General features: G+C 38.7%; 3 protein-coding genes across 5 annotated transcripts in view; all 3 read right to left on the reverse strand.

The window, feature by feature from the left end:
- The window catches only part of fbxw7 (F-box and WD repeat domain containing 7), a 145,779-nt gene extending 135,447 nt beyond the window's left edge, over window positions 1-10,332 (reverse strand). The window contains exon 1 of the mRNA XM_083532538.1: window positions 9,831-10,332. The gene's annotated coding sequence lies outside the window, so the exon portion shown is untranslated. The remainder of the gene's footprint in view (window positions 1-9,830) is intronic.
- The window catches only part of LOC310721180 (craniofacial development protein 2-like), a 437,392-nt gene that overhangs the window by 297,231 nt on the left and 118,375 nt on the right, over window positions 1-21,786 (reverse strand). The gene's annotated exons all lie outside the window — the stretch shown is intronic.
- tmem154 (transmembrane protein 154) overlaps window positions 19,769-21,786 on the reverse strand; it is a 16,566-nt gene continuing 14,548 nt past the window's right edge. For both annotated transcript variants that reach the window (XM_083532596.1, XM_083532597.1), the window contains 3 exons: window positions 21,780-21,786; window positions 21,422-21,475; window positions 19,769-20,381 (listed from right to left, as the gene is read on the reverse strand). The exon at window positions 21,780-21,786 is cut by the window's right edge and continues 70 nt beyond it. In XM_083532596.1, the coding sequence (XP_083388722.1) occupies window positions 21,432-21,475; window positions 21,780-21,786 (51 nt within the window). In that variant the 3' untranslated portion in view covers window positions 19,769-20,381; window positions 21,422-21,431. The remainder of the gene's footprint in view (window positions 20,382-21,421; window positions 21,476-21,779) is intronic.

Below are 21,786 nucleotides of genomic sequence, written 5' to 3' on the forward strand. Positions count from 1 at the left end.
TCCACTCCTACTCCTAAAGCATATCTTTATAGAGTTTGCTTTTTGCACAGGAGCATCGTCATGCTGGAACAGGTTTGGGACTCCAAGTTCAAGTGAAGGGAAAAGTTAATGCTTTCGGATCCAAAGACTTACAGTACAATTATGTGGAATTTGAAGAAATATATAGCGAGAGATTACTAAAGAGAGATAGAAATAAAGTGAGAGCCGTCGTAAAAAGCTCAAAACATTTGTACGAGATTGTCAATTTATTTGTCTATTGTTTTAAAAATGACACAAAAACCAAAATCACCAAATGCATGAAAGTCTGCATCGGTCATGAAATCGAATCAAACAATGTAATCTGCCTTTGGATTCATTTAGAAAGAAAAACTGATATGACACAATCAATATCCTATGTGGTCTCTGTGCAGGAAGAATCAGGTCCTTCGCGAAAAAAGTGTGAAAATGCTCTTAAATATTAAATACAAAGAGAGAAATAAAAGAATAATAATTTGTGTATTGAATAGGAATAAACACAGACAAGGACAGTCTCTCTCACACTCACACACACAAATACCCTTAGCTACCTGGACTAAAAAAAGACAATGGCTGACTGGCAGATGAGCCGCATCGTCATGCGCGCACACACAAACACACAATCTCTCTGGAAACACTCGGGAGAGCAGCAGTGTTTATCTCCCACTCTGCAGATAGACTTTGATGTGCTTTAGGCAGGCGGAAACACAGCCACGTGGGGGGAGTCTTACACTTGTGTTCTCACACACACACACACACACACACACACACACACACACACACACACACACACACACACACACACACACACACACACACACACACACACACACACACACACACACACACACACAGCTGCCTGCCAGTATTGTCCCAAGACTCATTGCTCCCTGTCTGGATGAACATCATACATAAAAACCTCCTCATGCTTTTTTTTCTAACAATATTTTCTTTGTTTTGGCTCGAACGATCAACATTTCTCAAATTTCACACACCGATATCCCGATGCTTAATCTTCCTTAAGGCTCAGCATGATAACGATGCTGTAAATGCACATGAATGCAGATTGTGGTGGAAAAATTATTAAAGCAAGCGAATTTTCAAACTTAGCGCATGATCTGTAAAAGCGAGAGAAAAAGAATTTATTTGGCACTTCCACAGAAATCGGGCATCAGCGTCGTCTCTCTGAACAGGAGCAGCTAGACTTGTTTTACAGTCTAAGAAAAACGGTATATACTGATTTACTTATTCTATCATTCTCTACCGGGTAACAAAGTAACCTCACTGAACAAGTGCACGCTGTCTCATAGCGAAGTCAAACAGCACGTGAGGACACCTAAAAATCACGCTTGAGATGTTTCTACAACTTGATTGGGGTTCACCTGTGGTAAATTCCGTTGATTGGACATGATTTGGAAAGGCACACACCCGTCCATATGAGGTCCCACAGTAAACAGTGCACGTCAGAGCACAAACCAAGCCATGAAGTAGTAGGAATTGTCTGTAGACCTCAGAGACAGGATTGTATTGAGGCCCCAATCAGGCCTGCGTGGAAGAATGGCCAGACGGAAGCCACTCTTCAGTAAAAGGCACATGACAGTCCAGCTGGAGTTTGCCAAAAGGCACTTGAAAGACTCTCAGACCATGAAAAACAATGATTGAACATTTGAGCTGAATGGCAAGCATCATGTCTGGAGGAAACCAGGCATCACTCATCACCTGGCAAAATACCATCTCTATAGTAAAGCATGGTGGTGGCAGCATCATGCTGTGGGGATGTTTTTCGGCAGCAGGAACTGTTAAAAAAAAGTCAGGATCGAGGGAAAGATTAATGTAGCAATGTACAGAGACATCCTTTATAAAAAGCTGCTCTAGAGCGCTCTGGACCTCAGACTGGGGCGACGGTTTATCTTTCAACAGGACAACGACCCTCAGCACACAGCTGAGATAACAAAGGAGTGACTCTGTGAATGTCCTTGAGTGACCCACCCAGAGCCCAGACTTGAACCTGATTGAACACCTCTTGAGGGATCTAAAAATAGCTGCACACTGACACCCCCCCATCCAACCTGATGGAGCTTTAGAGGTTCTACAAAGACAAATGGGAGGAACTGCCCAAAAATGGGTGCGGCAAGATTCTAGCATGGAATTGATGCCAAATGTGCTTTAACAAAGTATTGAGCAAAGGCTGTGAATACTTCTGTATATTTTTTTCTTTTTAATACATTTGCAATGATTTTATACAAATTTCTTTCACGTTGTCATTATGGTGTTTAGTTTGTAGAATTTTACGAAGAATTAATTTAATCCATTTTGGAATGAGGCTGTAACATAAGTGAAAAGTGAACGGCTGTGAATACTTTCTGGATGCACTGTAGAAGCAGTATTACATAACCTATATGTAATATGTTCTCTTAAATCTCAAACAACATTCAAGGCTCCAGCTCTCCAAACTGCACACATGCCAGCTCATCTCACACACACGATCGCAAAATCATCCACCGAAACATTAGTGTGTGTGGTGAATAGATAGAACACAAATATAAATGGTCATAACATTCAAATAAAAACAAGCCCATTGAAATTTCGAGCATTCAATATTAGATTATATTGAAATAAAGATTAATCTATATTTTTCCTTGGTCTTAATAATTCCTAACATACAGACATTTAAATATATAAGCCTGTCTTTCATAATGGACCTTCCTGTAGTGAAGGACACAGAAAGGTCGCAGAGAGAAAGACGTTACCGTGGAAACGACCCTCCGCTGGGGGCCCTTCATAGAAGAGAAAAGCAATGTAGTCACAGTCAACTACAACTGGATAACTGGTATAACTACAGCTCTGCATTCAATACATGCTCGCTACACATAGGGTATAACTACAGCTCTGCACTGTACACATGCTCACTACATAGCGTACTACAGCTCACTACATAGGGTAGTACAGCTCTTACATGTATTCAGTAACTTATTTAATCAAACCGTTTTTTTCTATTATTTATTCATTATAAAAATGACATTAGATTGTAAGTAATGAGCACATTCAAAATATTTAACACTTAAAAAACAACCATTAGAAATCACATGACCTTCATCGCTCCCTTTTTCTACTACCCGTCTACTTTCCCCGCCCTCAACTGACTTTACTCTTCCTTTTTTTCTTCACACCTCTCTCTCTCTCCTAATCTATTCCCATTCTTCCGATCTCTCCCTCTCTGCTCTTCTCAGGAAGCAGGACGTGCCTCTTTCCTGTTCCGGAAATCTGCGCTGTGATGTAAAACGCTGGTAAAGGCTCAAGAAAAAATTTAATTCTCAATTAAACTTTTTCTTCTTTTAAGAAATTAAAAATGTGTTCACTCATCCAACTTCAAGAGACAGAAGTCTGGGCCCTAAAGGGAAAGGGTACTTTGGGTCAGACTGTGTGTGTGTGTGAGAGAGAGAGAGAGAGAGAGAGAGAGAGAGAGAGAGAGAGAGAGAGAGAGAGAGAGAGAGAGAGAGACGTGTGTGGGGGGGGGGCAATAAAAAAAATAAAAAAATACAGAGGGTTTCCCTTTCACACCCTCTTGCTTAACCATTCAAAACCAACCACACACAAACGAGAAAACACTCGAAAGAAACAGAAAGAAACAAAGACAAAGAGACAGAGAATGCGTGAAACCGTCCCAGAAAAATTTTGTGCCAAGCATACGGCAATACTTGATTATATTTGCGTTGCATCATCCAATTCTAAGAAGCATTTGGTTATAGGAAGCTTCAATGACAGAAAATAAAACAATAATTATTTGGTCCTCCCACTGAAGGCTCTCATGATCACTCGAGCTGACGACGGCCTTCGAGACTAAAAATAAATAAAATGTTAAACCGCTCTGAACGCGTGCAAACGGACATGTGTAAAGCTGAGGTCGGGTTAACAAACCGCAGTTCTTTTTTTCTTTATTTTATTTTATTTTTTAAAGAAACACAGGTTTGGATAAAAAAAAAAAAAAAAAAAGAATGGTTTACTCTTACCAAAATAAATAAATAAATACAGAATACTTTGCAGAATTTTCTCTCTCTCTCTCTTCCTCCAACACACACACACACACCTGCAGATAAAGAGAGCGCAGGTGAAAGCAAACAGTATATACGCTCTCATTTCTTTCATCTCAGCAGAATAAACACTTCTGGAAACAGCTGCTTCAAAACCGAGGGGGGGGGGGGTGCTGAGATGCTCAGGTGTACCTTTAGACAACCAAAATAAACAGAGAGAAGCCAATAGACACACACACACACACACACACACACACCTTTATTCACAGTGAGCCTTAACAACTTTCAGGTGACACTGTGAGGCCTCACGTTGTAAACTAATCATCCTAACATTAAGGCCAATTCATTATTCATGCCACAGCGCACGCTGCGTATGGAAGTGTGTGTGGATCCTCACCCTTCATGAACATTCACTGCATGCGCGACTTTTCAAACCGGTGATGAATCGCAAGATTTGGAAGCCAGTCATCCTTACGCACCCTGACGTTCTAAACTGGGACGTGAGCACGATGCGTGATGAGGAGCATCATGCTTTTGGTCATAACATCATAGCTGGATATTATTAGCCAGCAGAGGAACTACTCCGATCAGACAGAGGGGTTATATAATTCATAAAATCATGCACATTTAGGATCACATCATTATCTCAGTGCAGGATTGAAGAAACGTCCCAGGACGTGCGAAATGCCTCGTTCTAGTAACCCGTAAGCACATACAAAGGTTTCAGTCCCTAAAACAAGCCGTAACGGCGTGTTGAAGACACATGAACACACTAAAAGCGTACGCGTGCTCCGCACGAACGACCTGTGCCGCTTTTGTTCCGATTAACGGCGTCCCTCCGGTCCTTACATCAGGTCTTAATCGTGAACGCGACCTGTTTTTGCGTTGTCGAAAAGAAAATTATCTGAAATCTGTGAAGATGTCGTGCAGCTGCTGTGCTGCTTTCGGGTTTGAGAACGTTGTTAAAAACTTTAAACGGAGTTAAATGTCTCACACATGCAGAGATGCTTAAACGAGCTGGTGTAGACGGAGACCTGTTTTAACCCAAAAGCCATTCTTAGAATCCCATTTCTGTGTACTGTTTATTTATATTTGATGCACCGTAATTTCCGGACTATTAAGCGCACCCGAATATAAGCTGCACCCACTGAATTTAACAAAGATTCGCATGTCCTGTAGCCAGTCCGAGTGAGCGGCAGGTCAAACGTCAGAGGAACCCTATTCATATTTATGATGTGGTACGTCCCGATTCAGTGGGAGCGCGATTTAATATAAAGAGTTTCATTGGTTTACCTGAACCCATTCAGCAATTTCATTGGTCTAATGTTATGTCGCACAGTTTTTGGCATGAATCTTGTGAAACCGGGAAAACCCAGGAAAAATCCATACGTTAGCCGCTTCATTGTTTAAGTCGCGGGGTTTAAAGCATGGGGAAAAAAGTAGCGGCCTATAGTCCGGAAAATACGGTAAGTGTTTTACAATAATATTAATGCACTTCTGGTTAGATGTTAACTGTAACTCCGATTCATGTTTCATGTTATTAAGTTGGAAAATACATTTCTAAATAACAAATCTTATAAAAACATAATAGAAAGAGTATGTAAAGATATAAGGTTTTATGCAGTGTATTTTCCTTAAAGATGAGACGACTTGAGCTAACGAAAACGCCGGTGGGGGGGGGGTGTGTGTGTGTGTGTGTGTGTGTGTGTGTGTGTGTGTGGAGGGGGGGGGGGTAGAGGAGATAAGCGGAGGCGGAGGGAAAACTTGTTTTTTACTATCACTCCTGTACACTACGTATCCTTAAACTTTAAAATTTTTCCTTTTTTTTCTTTGCTTATCTTAATTTCCGTCACAATCTTCGCTTTTTGGCTTCGCTTCGCCATCTAGCAGCGGCGTCTCGAGCTTGTACCTAAAGTTTTTGCTTGCGCAACATAGCAAAAAAACCACCGCGTGACCGCTCGTACCTCGGAAAACTCGTACATTAATGCACTCGTAGGTCAAGGTACCACTGTAGTTGTGGAAGGAAGGAGGAAGACAGTAAACAATGAATTACTTGGTCAGCTACTGTTTAGATACAAGCCGTCGTAACGTGTTGAGTCTGGGTGAAGGGAGAGCTCACTAAAACTCCAGTTGCAACAGAAATCATATAAGCACAGACAGGTTTCCAAAACTCGTGCTTTTTTATTTTTCTTGGCAACAGCGTTACGGGTTAGTCAAAGAAACTTAGAAATGAGCATCAGAAAATAATGAGCACATAATCCACAGTCTCACACGCACACACATGCAGTAATACCGGAAGAATGCAGTGACATGATATTTCCAAAATGCCGCTATGCTCTTGAAGATGCCACAACATATTTTACCCGTTACACCGTGTAACAGACACTGTCTTTCGGTAAAGCCTGTGTAAAGTTCATTAGTGTCACTGTAGGTGCGGCTTATTTATGTTAAAAATATTTGTAAAATTCAATGGCTTATATAAGGGTGCGCTTTATAGTCCGGAAATTACGGTAATTACTGGAAGGACAGAACCAAAGGAGCTTGAATTTAGACGAGTTGTAGCACTTTTATATAAACCGTAGCTACTGTTACTTGCTGACTCTAGTCTGCTCTACCCTGAGAGGTCGCTACAAACCCCTGCACACCCGAATGAAGCTTTACGTTTTTCCCCCCAAATTCTAACTCGCTGAAGATCCTGAGGTCCCGCTGCAAACTGTATTGTGATTCCTTGTATACTTAAAATCAATAATTATTTGCACATCGACACGTTCGGCCGTGGCAAGGCTCTGAAAGGAAGAGTCTAAAGGGGCAAATCTCGTGATGTCCCAATGCGTTCTAATAATGTCAGCCTTTTTTTATAGTTAAAATTTTTCTAAATTGCACTTGGAAATCGTCTGCAGAAATCCGGATGTAGATTCCGATCTCGCTCGAGAGCCGCAAGGAAACGCTCCCCGAGACGACGCGAGGGAGACGGAACGCGTGAAAGGAACCCAAGCTCAAAAAAGGAACTGGTGCTCTTTGGGGAAATCATTACTCTTCGGACTATAAAAAGCCCACAGAGCGTGTGAAAACCTCCCTGACTTTCTGGCTCTCTCGCAAGTTTAGCCGATCCGTTTAACCGCTTTTTCTTATCGTCGACGCAGCAGCCGGCATCTCAAAATCAAAACTCGCTGACCTCTACGTCTGACCTTGAACACCTACAAAATCAAAACGATACTTTTACTTTTACTTTTCAAGTAAATGCGAGTGTTTTTTCTTCTTTTAAGACATTTTCGGAAAAATCCATGCTCAGGAAAGTAATTGTGCACATGCGATTCATTTACAATTACATGTACGAGCAGATCTCCAATCAAGTGATATGTGCGGCAGCACTCTTGCGTACCTGCACACGTGGCACAATGAAGACAGGACAGTGTGGACGATTACAGCTGCAGCTCTTGGGGACAAACCCTGTTTCTCAAAATCGAGATTATACACACTTCTGCATGAGACAAACCGCTGATTAGTAATGATTTATTTTGAACAAGTCGTCTCTTAAGTGAAGTGGAAGAACGAGGGGAGTTTAACGCGACTCGGAAGAACGAGGGGAGCTCATTCTTTTGTCACGCGATTCCCATATACGCTATGCACTATGCGCTATATACACATAGGTCAAAGGCAAAAAAAAAAACAATTCCATTAAAATACAACACGATTCAAACACTGAAGCTGCAAATAATAAAAAATTAATTTACTTTTCTACTGAACTCCTCACAAGGTCATGTGATCACGCTCCATTTTTCTTCAGATAATGTGTAATATATGGTGGAGTATCACCAATATGCACTGCACAGGAGTGAATATGCAAGTAAAAAATAAAAGCCGCTCAACGACCAGTGGTGGACAGTAATTAAATAACTAATTTGTTAATGTGTATCTGTACTTTACTGGAGTATTTCTGTTTGGGGAGACTTTTACTTTACTATATTTTAGACAAATATCTTATTTTTTTACTCAACTACAGTCGTTCCTTTTTATTTATGATCGGATTAGAACTGAACTGATTCAGCACGCAGCACTCCACCAGTCAGGGGAAAGCGTGCGCTCTGTTTTAAACTTGATCTGATTGCGCTTGGTGTATCTACTCACCGCAAACATACAGTTCAGCATCAGTTTACCAACAAGCAGAACATTTAGGAAAGAATAAATGATGAAAGAAACTCCTGACTCGAACTCACCACAACACCCGTGGTCTTATTTGCGTGATTTTCTTCAAGAAACCATGGACTGGTTGTGATGTTTAGAGAAACAGACTTTGTTCACATAAACCGAGTGGATTAAGTAAAGAGTGATAATAGGAGCATTACAGCCATAATAAATAGGACTTTGAATACTTGAGTACAATTGAAGGCAAATACTTTTGTACTTTTACTCAAGTAAAAGTTTAAAGGGACACTTTCTGTTACTGGAGTCATATTTTACTGAGTGTATCTACTTTAACTCGACTACATGGTTTGTGTACTTTATCCAAAACTGTGTGCATTTGAAGCTTTGAATCCGTTCAGAGTTTCTTCCACTCTCTAAGTGCCTGGGCTTCCTCTGGGTACATTGGTTTCCTCCTAGTGCCCAATAACAAGCAATGCTATATGACTGCGGTGTGTCCGATACTGGTGTTCAGTATTCCCGGGATACAGCTCGGGATCTACTGGATGGTCCGGATCTACCTATTGAAAGTGACTGAGATGCTTTGAGCATGAGGGTGAATTCAGAAGCTCAGACTTCCACCAGCTTGTTGCTTCTCACACACACACACACACACACACACCAGTTTAAAGTGTATGCACCAGCACTTGTTCGATGAAATAAAAAATAAAAATAAAAAAGCACTTAAACACCCAAAGAACAGTTTACATGTCAAGCTGAAAGAAAAGGCATAATGAAGCTAGCCGGCGAATACCATGGCAGCTAAGCTAAGCTAATAGGCTACAATGCATTAAAAGTGTCCTCTTGTGCCTCAAAGACTAAACAAAAAGTGGAATAAAGTTATGAAAGTCCGTGTTTATCATTAATCCTGACTTATAACTAATTATGTATCCACGTAATTAACACCAAGGCTTAACATCAGCTAGCCACTCTCAGCCTAAACACTAGCAAGAAAACATCAGCCTCGGGTTTATTTGTTTTTATACAAATTTAACACTGGGCACAAAATGCTAGGTTTTTGCAGGAAATTACAATTAATAACATTTCTAGGTCAAAAAACCATACAACCACTATTACCTCTTCCTTCTAAATAGCATTAGCTTCTAAGCTAACTGAGCTAGGTCTTTATTTATACTTTTAAAATCAATAAGGGAAATAAACTAACCTGATTTTAAACAAGATAAAAACAACGTAAAAAATTTATTTTCGGTTTTCAGTGTGTAGTGTAGGAAAGTGTATCTTGTGCTAGCTAGCCACATAGCCCTGTCCTTTATGAGCTATGAACGTTAGCATTGCCACCATAATGATGGAGAAGGCTAAAGGCTAGCTGAACCTGATGCTAAACGGCTACTTAGAGATCACCCCAGGGCACTCCAGTGCTAATAAAAATCCATTTAATTTTATAGAAAGTGTAGGACACATATACAGGAAACAATCCCCGATTTGGAATACAGCCCCGTCGTGTGGGCTTTGGGAAAACTGGTAAGGAATCCAAGTGCTTTTTGGAGGACCATATGAGCACAACATGGGCATAAGAAGGTGTTATTTACAAAGTAAGCGCTTGTGAAGGATAATTAAAATATTGAATGTTTGTTTGTTTACCTTTAAATAACAAGGCGGAAAGGGGGGACACAAGGGCAGCGCGTGGTTCAGGAGATGAGGCTCCTTCCGGTGCACATACGCCGGTCTTCGGAAGAAAAAAAAATCCCCCCTCGGCGGGTCGTAGCCAAGGCAACACGCTTTCACGGGCTTGAAATGCTAGTAATAATCACCACCATGTAAGCTAGCACAGGAGATAAAAAAAAACCCGGTCCCGCTCACTCACGCACACCGCGGATCCTATTTATATCCATCCACAGAGGTGTGTACGGCAACACACATTCCACTCGGCTGAGAAGAGTAAAAAATATATATATATAATAATAATATTTCCGTTACGTGTTTAAAAAAAAACCGCCGTGAATTTAAAAAAATAATTAAAAAATAACTATAACATTATAATAATCCGTCGCAGGTCAACACCGAGCCGAACACGGGGACTCACACACATACACACACTGAGCACAAAATCGCTTCTTTTCCACAGTCTCAGGATGATGACGTCGAACAAACGCGACCACGCCCCCCCTTTTTTTCCCCCGCACACGAAATTCTCCCACCGTTTTCACGCATGCGTGCCGACGGCGTCCTGAGCTTAGACATTGCGCATGCGCGAATGGTTAACGGCGTGATTAGTAGTAAATGATGCAAATTAGAAACCTTTCTAAAACAAAAAAAAGCTTGATTCGTTTCTAATTTGACTCCATAATTTACTACTTATCACTTCTATTTTAACATGGACACCTTTAATCGTAGACAAAAAAAGTCCAGAATTTAGAAGAAATGTTATTACTGGAAACACACACAAATATACATAACACATACATAATACATACATTCACACATACATACATACATACATACATACATAAACACATACATATATACATACATATATATAAACACATACATACAGTGAGGAAAATAAGTATTTGAACACCCTGCTATTTTGCAAGTTCTCCCACTTAGAAATCATGAAGGGGTCTGAACTTGTCATCGTAGGTGCATGTCCACTGTGAGAGACATAATCTAAAAAAAAAAAAAATCCAGAAATTACAATATATGATTTTTCAACTATTTATTTGTATGATACAGCTGCAAATAAGTATTTGAACACCTGAGAAAGTCAATGTTAATATTTGGTACAGTAGCCTTTGTTTGTATTTACAAAGGTTAAACATTTCCTGTAGTTTTTCACCAGGTTTGCACACACTGCAGGAGGGATTTTGGCCCACTCCTCCACACAGATCTTCTCTAGATCAGTCAGGTTTCTGGCCTGTTGCTGAGAAACACAGAGTTTGAGCTCCCTCCAAGGTCTGGAGACTGGCTAGGCCACGCCAGAACCTTGATATGCTTCTTACAGAGCCACCCCTTGGTTATCCTGGCTGTGTGCTTCGGGTCATTGTCATGTTGGAAGACCCAGCCTCGAACCCATCTTCAATGCTTTAACTGAGGAAAGGAGGTTGTTCCCCGAAATCTCGCAAAACATGGCCCTGGTCATCCTCTCCTTAATACAGTGCAGTCGCCCTGTCCCATGTGCAGAAAAACACCCCTAAAGCATAATGCTACCACCCCCGTGCTTCACAGTAGGGATGGTGTTCTGGGGATGGTACTCATCCTTCTTTTTCCTCCAAACATGTTTAGTGGAATTATGACCCAAAAGTTCTATTTTGGTCTCATCTGACCACATGACTTTCTCCCATGACTCCTCTGGATCATCCGAATGGTCATTGGCAAACTTAAGACGTGCCTGGACATGTGCTGGTTTAAGCAGGGGAACCTTTCGTGCCATGCATGATTTCAAACCATGACGTCTTAGTGTATTACCAACAGTAACCTTGGAAACGGTGGTCCCAGCTCTTTTCAGGTCATTGACCAGCTCCTCCTGTATAGTTCTGGGCTGATTTCTCACCTTAATTAGGATCATTGAGACCCCACGAGGTGAGATCTTGCATGGAGCCCCAGTCTGAGGGAGATTGACAGTCATGTTTAGCTTCTTTCATTTTCTAATGATTGCTCCAACAGTGGACCTTTTTTCACCAAGCTGCTTGGCAATTTCCCCGTAGCCCTTTCCAGCCTTGTGAAGGTGTACAATATTGTCTCTAGTGTCTTTGGACAGCTCTTTGGTCTTGGCCATGTTAGTAGTTGGATTCTTACTGATTGTATGGGGTGGACAGGTGTCTTTATGCAGCTAACGACCTCAAACCGGTGCATCTAATTTAGGATAATAAATGTAGTGGAGGTGCACATTTTTAAGGCAGACTAACAGGTCTTTGAGGGTCAGAATTCTAGCTGATAGACAGGTGTTCAAATACTTATTTGCAGCTGTATCATACAAATAAATAGTTTAAAAATCATACATTGTGATTTCTGTTTTTTTTTTTTTTTAGATTCTGTCTCTCACAGTGGACATGCACCTACGATGACAATTTCAGACCCCTCCATGATTTCTAAGTGGGAGAACTTGCAAAATAGCAGGGTGTTCAAATACTAATTTTCCTCACTGTATATACATACATACATAAACACATACATACATACATACATACATACATACATACATACATACATACATATATACATGCAAACATCAGAATCAAAAAGAGCTTTATTGCCAATTATGTTTTCACTTACAAGGAATTTGTTTTGGTGACAGAAGATTTTATGAAAGATTAAAAAAAAAATAATAATAAAATAAAATAAGGTTTTGTGCATTGTTTAATAAAAAAAAAAGTATTATTGACCAGAAAAATACAAAAATAAATCAAAAGAGTTATTGCATATATTTCTTTTTTTATTAGCATTTAAATGTTCATAAGATTGCACAATTGCATACATACAGTACCAGGCATAAGATTGGGCATCCCTTCTCCTTCAGTTGTTTTTATTTATTTTTATTATTTTCAACATTGTACATTAAAACTAAAGACATCTAAACTATGAAATAACATATGAAATTTTGTCGTAAATAAAAACATCATAAATAACCCAGGAAAAAAACAGATATTCTGTACCTCTCCTGCAGAGGATAAGTTTATTAGAATTACCAGCCTCAGAAACTGCAGATTTACATTAATGCTTCTCTGAGTTCAAGTATCATCTATTCTTCAGAAGAGAATGTATGTGTCAGGCCTTTAAGGTGGAAACCATTACTTCAGAAGAACAACAAAGCATGGGCCAAAAAACACCAGGAATGAACTTTAGATTAATGGAAAATTGTCTTTTGGTCTGATGAGTACAAATTTGAGATGTTTGGTCTTTGTTAAACTTAGAGAAGGTGAATAGATGGTTCATGAACGTGTGGTTCTCTGTGAAGCATGGAGGGGTAGTGTAATAGTGTGGGGGTGCTTAATTGTTGACACTGTTGGTCACCAAAATGTAGGACACACTTAACCAGCATGGCTATCTCAGCATTTTGCAACAACATGCCATTTCATCTGGTTTGCACATAGTGGGACCATCATTTGTTTTCCAACAGGACAATGACCCCAAACACATCTCCAGCTTATGTAAGTGCTGCATCAAATGAACTGGCCTCCACAGTCACCGGCTCTAAATACAGTTGAGATGGTTTGGGATGAGTTAGACCTGGGAGTGAAGGAAAAGTAGCCAACAAGCACTCAGCACCTTTGGGAATTCCTCAAAGATTGTTGGAGAACCATTTCAGGTGACTACCTCAGGAGGCTGACTGAAAGAATGCCAAAATTTTGTGCAAAGCTGTCATCAAAGCAAAATGACTTTTCAACTTTAAAAAATATAAAACATATTCTGTGCTATTACCATGTTTTTGTTCACTACATCATTCCATACGTGTTATTTCAAAGTTTGGATGTATTAAAACAGTATTAAAACAATGGAAAATAATAAAAAATAAACACAAACAACGGACGGTGTGTCCAATCTTTTGTTGGGTACAGTACATATATAAGATAAGATATACCTTTATTTATCCCACAGTGGGGAAATTTCTCACAAATGCTCACTTACAAATCAATTTTTTTCACCACAGCCCAGTGTGTAAGCGTTTGCGTACTTGAAAATCTATGACCCTCAAGTAATGTATGTTTTGTAACTGAGATTTTGAAAAAAGGATCCAAAAACATGTTTGTTAGCAGTTTTTAAACACTGAGAAATGTTATTTTTCTACAGGGGTTCTGCATACTGGAACTCTCTCCTCATGCTAAGTTGCCACATTAAATACCTTAATCTGCACTGAAGCCCTAAAGAATGTCTGTGTGTGTGTGTGTGTGTGTGTGTGTGTGTGTGTGTGTGTGTGTGTGTGTGTGTGTGTGAGAGAGAGAGAGAGAGAGAGAGAGAGAGAGAGAGAGAGAGAGAGAGAGAGAAGTATGGCATTTAGCCTGGCAGTAGGCCCTCTGCAGCTAAACAGGAGGTCTGTATATGAGATTAGAAAAAGCTTGGAATCTTAAAGAAACTGCAATGCACATAAACTCTGTACACTGAGAATGGGCTCCAATTCCTAATATGTAAAAACAAAGAAAAAAACAGAGGGAATCGTTTAGTCATACATATATATATAGATTGAGGACGATTGTGGCATTGGGAAACAGGAAGCAGGAAGGTGACCGTGGCTATTAAAATAAACATCTTTAGCATTTGAGTTCACTTGAATTATTGTCAGCTGCAACACTATAAAATCTCTCATGAAGAGATTTTGAGAGGTTTTTACAAATGTTCTAAACATTTTAAGCATAGAAATCGAGTCACGCTGCTTTGTCGTTGTATATTTGGCCCAGAGAGCTCTACTGGAGTAGTGCTGTGCTGATTAATGCAATGGTTAGCACCGAACAATAGCGAGAAAAAAACATCCCAGTCAATTAACAGTTAGCTAAACTCACTTGAAACAGATTGAACCGATTAAGTTTAGCTCTAAATGTGCATTATATTGGTCATTCAAATAAAAAATTGTAATATTTAAAGTGTTAAATTCTTTTCTCTGATATTTTATTTACAAGTGACATCATCTCCTCGAAATTCAATCCTGTTCAAGCAAATTAAATTTCTTCTTCAGCATGGGAAATATTTCCAGTTTAGTTGTTTCCTGAACATTGTTGACAGTACACATATGAGTTTTTCATAGTAGCTAGACAGAAATGATCACACATGTAATTTGTGTATTTTGGTTCATATGGTGAAGATCTTATACTTATTTCCTGAAATATCTCAGTTGTGAGTGTTAAACTAAAGCTCTGAAATTCCCTGGGTCATTGTTTGCACTATGTGTGGTTTTAGTATGTCACAATTCTAGGTTTTTTTCCGGGTTTAGTGGATAAACCTCCACTTGTTTGGGCAAAAAATATCGAATTTGGGAGAATGTTTTACTGAAGACCTTTGTACTGAATGGAGTGCTCAGTCTCTGACGTTAGTGATAAGACGAAAACAGATCATTTTTTCAGTTTTTGGTGATTATGTAAAGTCTCTTGTGTGTTTTAGGCAAAATAACTCAGTTTAGAGAGACTTAGAGTGAAGATCTGATGATTCCTCATTACTATTTTGGCCTATTTCTAGTTTAGAATAGTATAGTATGTCAAAATTCTGGTTAAGTGAAATATGGATCACTTTTTGGATTTTTCAGTATTGAAGAATAGTGAAGACTTTGTTAATATAATAACTTTTTAGTCCCTGATGTTAGTGAGAAGGGAGTCACTGCTATTGCAGACTGTATATGTTGGTATATGCTAGCTTCACATCAGCTCATGGTATGATAGTTAGCCGTCTGGGTCTGGACTTTGAATCCAGTGATCCAAGTTCAAAACTTGGTGGAACATAAAGCTTTAACTTATTTTTTTTACTACTGAAGAAAGATTATATTCTACAATTTGGTCAACCTCTCTTAACCGTAGCATTCACATCGAGAGTTAGACTGAAAATCAAACTATACAGCTCACCTTTCGGTCGTAACGATGTAGTTTCCTTTAGAATTTCCCTGACAGTGTGTTTTAAGTCAGTAGATTCAGTAAGTGGACACTAAACTTCAATGGTGTTTTAGTTCCTTGGTGTAATAGGCTTTATTCACACCCAGGTGGAACATCTCTCTGCAGACAAACAGACAGCGGAGATGTTCACACTTGTCAAACGTGTCCCCAGTGACCACTTGGGATCAGATTTCACATTGGGAGCGCATTAGAATGAGGATTCAAAGCTCTCTGGTTCAATCTTGGATTTTCAGTAGGGAAGAATAGTGAAGACCTTGTTAATATTATAACTTATTAGTCTCTGACATTAGTGAGATGGGAGACACTGCTATAGCAGGCAGTAGTTGTTAGTTTCCAACTAGTGTCATGGTCCCATGGTGTAATGGTTAGCACTCTGGACTTTGAATCCAGCGATCCGAGTTCAAATCTCGGTGGAACCTGTTGACTGCTTTTCTACCCTAGAAATATTTTTTTAAACGGATGATCATTGGATTTTGTTATCTTTTATTATCACTGTATTTGTGTAAAACTGCTTTGGGACAAATAAAAGCGCTATACAAATAAAAATGAATTAAATTGGATTTGATTGTTTAATTTTAGTCAAGAGGGCCATATTCAACATATTCAAGGCCAGTTTTTTTTTTTTTTTATCTACCATCAACCTACTGAACTGAACACCACTGATACTTTACTGATTCCACTAAACATCATGCAGTTCTGCTCCACTCTGCACATTCTATATCATTCTGGACAATTATTCTCTATATAATAATATTATTCTATTCAATCATTCTATTAATTCATTCTACATATAATTCATTTTATATCCTAGACTATCCTCATATCTATATATCATCTGGGTGTACATTATACATTTTTATATTCTACATTCTCTACACATATTGTACCTTAAACACATTGTGCATTATATAACTTCTCTAAGTTTTTACCCACTCATAAATAAAAAGGAAAAACTCTGTATGACCATTAAATGTAGTGAAGTCAAAGTAAAAGTCTTCCCACATGGAAATACTTCAGTAAAGTACAAATACGTGAAAAAATACAATAACGAATTACATTCATTTTTTTACTGTCCACCCTGTAGAAACCCTAAACTTCATTAAAATACTTCTAAATTACGCATTAGGTCATAGTAGAATATAAGACGCTGCTTAATGGAAGGTTATTGAGTGATTGATGTGATAAAAGCTGATGTAAATGCTTTGGGAATAATTAGCTTGATACAAGAACTAGAGAGAGAGAGAGAGAGAGAGAGAGAGAGAGAGAGAGAGAGAGAGAGAGAGAGAGAGAGAGAGAGAGAGAGAGAGAGAGAGAGAGAGAGAGAGAGAGAGAGAGAGAGAGAGAGAGAGAGAGAGAGAGAGAGAGAGAGAGAGAGAGAGAGAAATACAATATGTTGCTGTCAGTGTGAAATTAGAAATCATTTGTAATCATTACATATGCAGAAGATAAAAGTGTTCCCGAAAAGCCACTGCTAGCTTGTGCTCTTTCCTTACCTTGAGTATAAATTTAAAGTAGCTATAATTAGCGTAATTATTCATAGCTAAATACATTTTTCATCTTTTTGTAGATGTTAACCAACGGAGCATGCCTGATGAATTAGTTTTTATTGTTCTGTGTGTTTATCAGGACATGAATTGCAAATGAACCGCGTTTGTACTTCGTTTAAGAAATACAGAGCATCTACTGTATGTCCTATCATTTATCACAACATTGTGGAAGTGAAGAAGAGGATCTTGGCTGGAGATAACCTCCGTACAAAGTGCATCCTGCGATTTAAGCTCGGATTAATGAGGACTCAGTGCCAGGAAGACAGAAGTTTGGAAAGGGAAAATCAGACAAATGAAATCCATCTGGTGTCGGTTATCAGCACGTCACAGCAGGAAGTCTCTCGGCTAACTTCTCATAGCGAGCGCTAATCTGTTCCAGTGTTGGAGGTTGACAATGTGCATTTCTAGTTTAATATTCCCCTCCTTTTTTTGTTTTGGTGAGGGGCAATTGATCGATTGTAAAAACACAATATAATTATCAGAGTATCATTATCAGAGCCTTATCCAAGCTACACTGGGTGTTTGTTATGTTCTGTATTGAACTCTACTCTCTGTATGGAATAGTCCCAGCAAATCTTGCCGAGCTACAGAAACAGTTTTTCCCATCCATCGTGCTTGTTGGGGTCCGTCGAAGCTTTGCTCGTTGTCACGCTGAGCATGAACAGATGTATTTCACAATAAACTAAACACTGGGTCGAGTGTAGAAGTAAAAAATAATAATGAGGAAATAGGGTGTCAATGTGACTATTTGATAACCTGATAAAACAAGAGTAAGACATTTTCAACATAACATTCTGCATAACATTATGACCACCTGCCTAATATTGTGTTGTGTTGGTCCCCTTTTTGCTCCCAAAACAGTTCTAACCCATCGAGCATTAACATCATTCAGTTCTTCAGCAGTTTGAGCTACAGGAGCTCATCTGTTGGATCGGGACCACACGGAACAACCTTTACTCCCCATGTGCATCAATGAGCCTTGGCCGCACATGACCCTGTCGCTGGTTCACCACTGTTCCTTACTTGGAGCACTTTTAATAGATACTGACCACTGCAGACCAGGAATATCCCACAAGAGCTGCAGTTTTTGAGATGCTCTGACCCAGTCGTCTAGACATCACAATTTGGCCCTTGTCAAACCCCCCCATTTTTTTTTGCTTCTAACAGTTTGACTCAAAATATACCACTCACTCACAGGTGCCATGACGAAGAGATAATCAGTGTTTTTCACTTTAACCGTCATAATGTTATGCCTGATCAGTGTATAATCAATCTAGAATCCGTAACTAGACGTAATTAACATAGTATATATCATGCTACGTAGAACCTTTACTGCGGTTCGAATCTCACGCCCCCGGTTGATCACGGAATTGCATTTGCAACATAACTAATTTGTCTCAGCTTCTTTGTTGTCATCATAGGACACTTTAGCCAATAAACAAGCAGAGAAACCACACATAGGCTACGCCACTACCGAACTGTATACTGTACAGTACATGTACTCACTATACATGTGATAAAGTGTAATGTATTTCTACCAATTTAGACAAAGATTTTCTCACTATATTCTTGCAAATGTTTTCTCTGTGTGTTTAAAGAGTGTGGGAGGATGATTTACGGCTTAAACAAAAAAAAAAAAAAAAAAAAAAGTTTTTGGGATTTATCGAATTTTTTTGTTTATCGCAGGCGGTTTTGGAACATAATGGGGGATTACTGTAATATTATTATGAGTATTATTATTATACGTAGTAGTAGTATTGTGAACACAATTTTAAACATATAAGAAACAAATTTAGACATTGGTTTAGAATCTATGTGGTAAAACGTATTGGGACAGCCGATTTTTCCGACTTTGCTGGTATCTACTGTATGTAAACATAAATTTTTAAATACAAGAAGGCATTCTATTTCATGAAAAAATGTTAGTGTGAGGTTCATTCCTTGAACCTTGGGAATACATTACCCACCAGCCCCTTCGCATTACAGGTAACATCTCAGCTTGCACCTCACAGTTTGTCTCACATCAGTCTTTCATGATTGACTATGCAAAAGCACAAAAACAGAGTAAGGAGAATATGCGGTGTTTAGGGGTTTCTTTATTTACCCCTCCTCTTTTGGGAGAAGGAAGGGAATGGACCACTGCATGTAAATGTTGTTCAGTTCCATGATCAGGTTCAGCTTTTTGCAATTCTATATACCCAATGATTTTGTTTGTATTTGTATCTTATCTGCACTTGCCTCCTTTTTCACCCCCATTAAATGACATTAAGTAACACTATAAATTACGCATACTAATTATTTAGCAGCACAATTTCTGGAAAAGGTCATATTTATCACATCAATTTCTTTTTCTCTGAACTCAGTAGGATGATGGACAGCTGTGAACAAATGTAACTTTAGTAAAATGACTGTTTATAAAAAACCCACAAAATTCACAAAATACACAATATATCGCTTTACTAAAGAATTTTGAACAAACCATGGCAGACTGAAGATACAAAACTTATACAACTCCTAAAAACAAAAACAAATGGCGGCAAAACAGTGCGTTTTTTGTGTTTGCATTAAAAAAAAAAAAAAAACAACCTATCTGTAATAAACAATACATGTAATACATACAAAACAGGCAAGGAATGTGAACGTGACCAACTAAACCAACACTAATAAAGATCTCAGATGAATGCATGAAGAAAAAAGAAATGACATTTTAAAATAACAGCTCAAGATATGCCATTTAGCCTTTCTTATAAAAGTTAAAAGTTAAGCAGTGAGAGAGTGTGTGTTCTCAGTAGTCTTCACAACAGAACAGGTTTTGTTTTCACACACACACACGCACACACACGCACAAATTGTGATTATGTCTAAAAAAGAAAATTTGTATTGAAATGTAATGGTGATGTTCATTGCCAAGATTTCAGACAAGGTGTGTGTGTGTGTGTGTGTGTGTGTGTGTGTGTGTGTGTGAGATCACAGGAAAGCTGGTACTAGTGTGGTAGGATGCCGAGTGCTCCAGCGCACTTTCTTACTTTTTATCGAAGCCCCACAGCAATTACCTGCGGCACAAGAGGGAAATAGATGAAGGAAGTATACACACACACACACACGTGCACACAGAGAATTAAGGCAAAGTTAAATCTACAATGAACTGTTGGAGATAAGCATTTTCCCCGAAAAAACAGTTTTCTCAATAAAGTTTAATAAAAGATAAAGGTGCACAGGCACGAGAGTCAGTGGAGGAAGCAACAAAATCACTGGTGTGTTTTTTGTTGTTATTTAATCACGTTATGCACACACTCAAGACACGTCTGAAAAACGCTAGGAATATCATAATAATAGTCTGATGTTTTTTATACTGTATATATACTCTGTTCGGTACTCGTGGGCCGCAAGTTTGTTTAGTCTCCGCCTATTACTTTCAGAGTGTATTCTTTTTGGGTTTTTTTTTTATAATTTTTTAACTTGAAAACATGTGTGTGTGTGTGTGTTCAAATACACATCTGATTTTGAGAGTTGAAACAACAGATATGAGATCTATTAGATATGTGTGTACCCCTGCATATGTATGTGTGTGAGTGTGCTTTGAAGCTTGAATCCATTGATTATTGCACTGTTGATTATTTAGTGTTTTATGTCCAGCTTCAAGATTTTCTTTTAAAAGGAGAAAGTGCTGACAATTTCACATATCGAGGAAGTGAACGAATGAAGGATTAAAGGAATAAAGACATTTGTTAAAGTATGTTGAGATAAGAACAGCAAAGTAGATCATATCTTTAGAAATTAAATGTAAAACGCACACACACACACACACACACACACACACACACACACACACACACATAAAAACGAATTGAATTTAATTGAAATAATTCCTAACACACATTCAATATTCCTACACACTCATTACAACACACACTTATTATAGCTATACACATTACAATCCCTAACACACACTAATTATAATTACACACAAACATTTTCATTTTTTTTTTCTCCTTTCAAAATGTCTGTTTATTATATAAAAATATGTTCAAAAGAAACAGTAGATGTTTAATTGAACACTGTAATCTGTAACAACCACACACACACTACTCACAGCAGTATGTTCATGAAGGATGCCTCTGTTTTGAGTTCATGCTGGTGTCACTTCCTGCAGGTGAGCATAAAAAACAGTTCTCTTTCCTTAGTGTACTTAAATCGAATGGTTTAGTCTTTAGTGCTGTTATTACAGTATACTAAAAATATGAAGAAGAAAAAACAACACCAAAAAGAAAAACACAAGTCTGGGAACTTGTTAGTAGAATTTCAGAAGAGAAGAGTTAATGTTGAATGTTGGCTATTTTTTAAAGTATGGCGACGCCTGCTGGCTGTGATTATACACTGCCATCTACTGCTGTTTATCCACCGTGCAGTGGAAGAGGAAGTAAGAAATAAATACGGGTAAGGGATTTTACCTTCTTT

The sequence above is a fragment of the Silurus aristotelis genome, assembly GCF_946808225.1.
Source record: "Silurus aristotelis genome assembly, chromosome: 27".
Classification (NCBI taxonomy): domain Eukaryota; kingdom Metazoa; phylum Chordata; class Actinopteri; order Siluriformes; family Siluridae; genus Silurus; species Silurus aristotelis.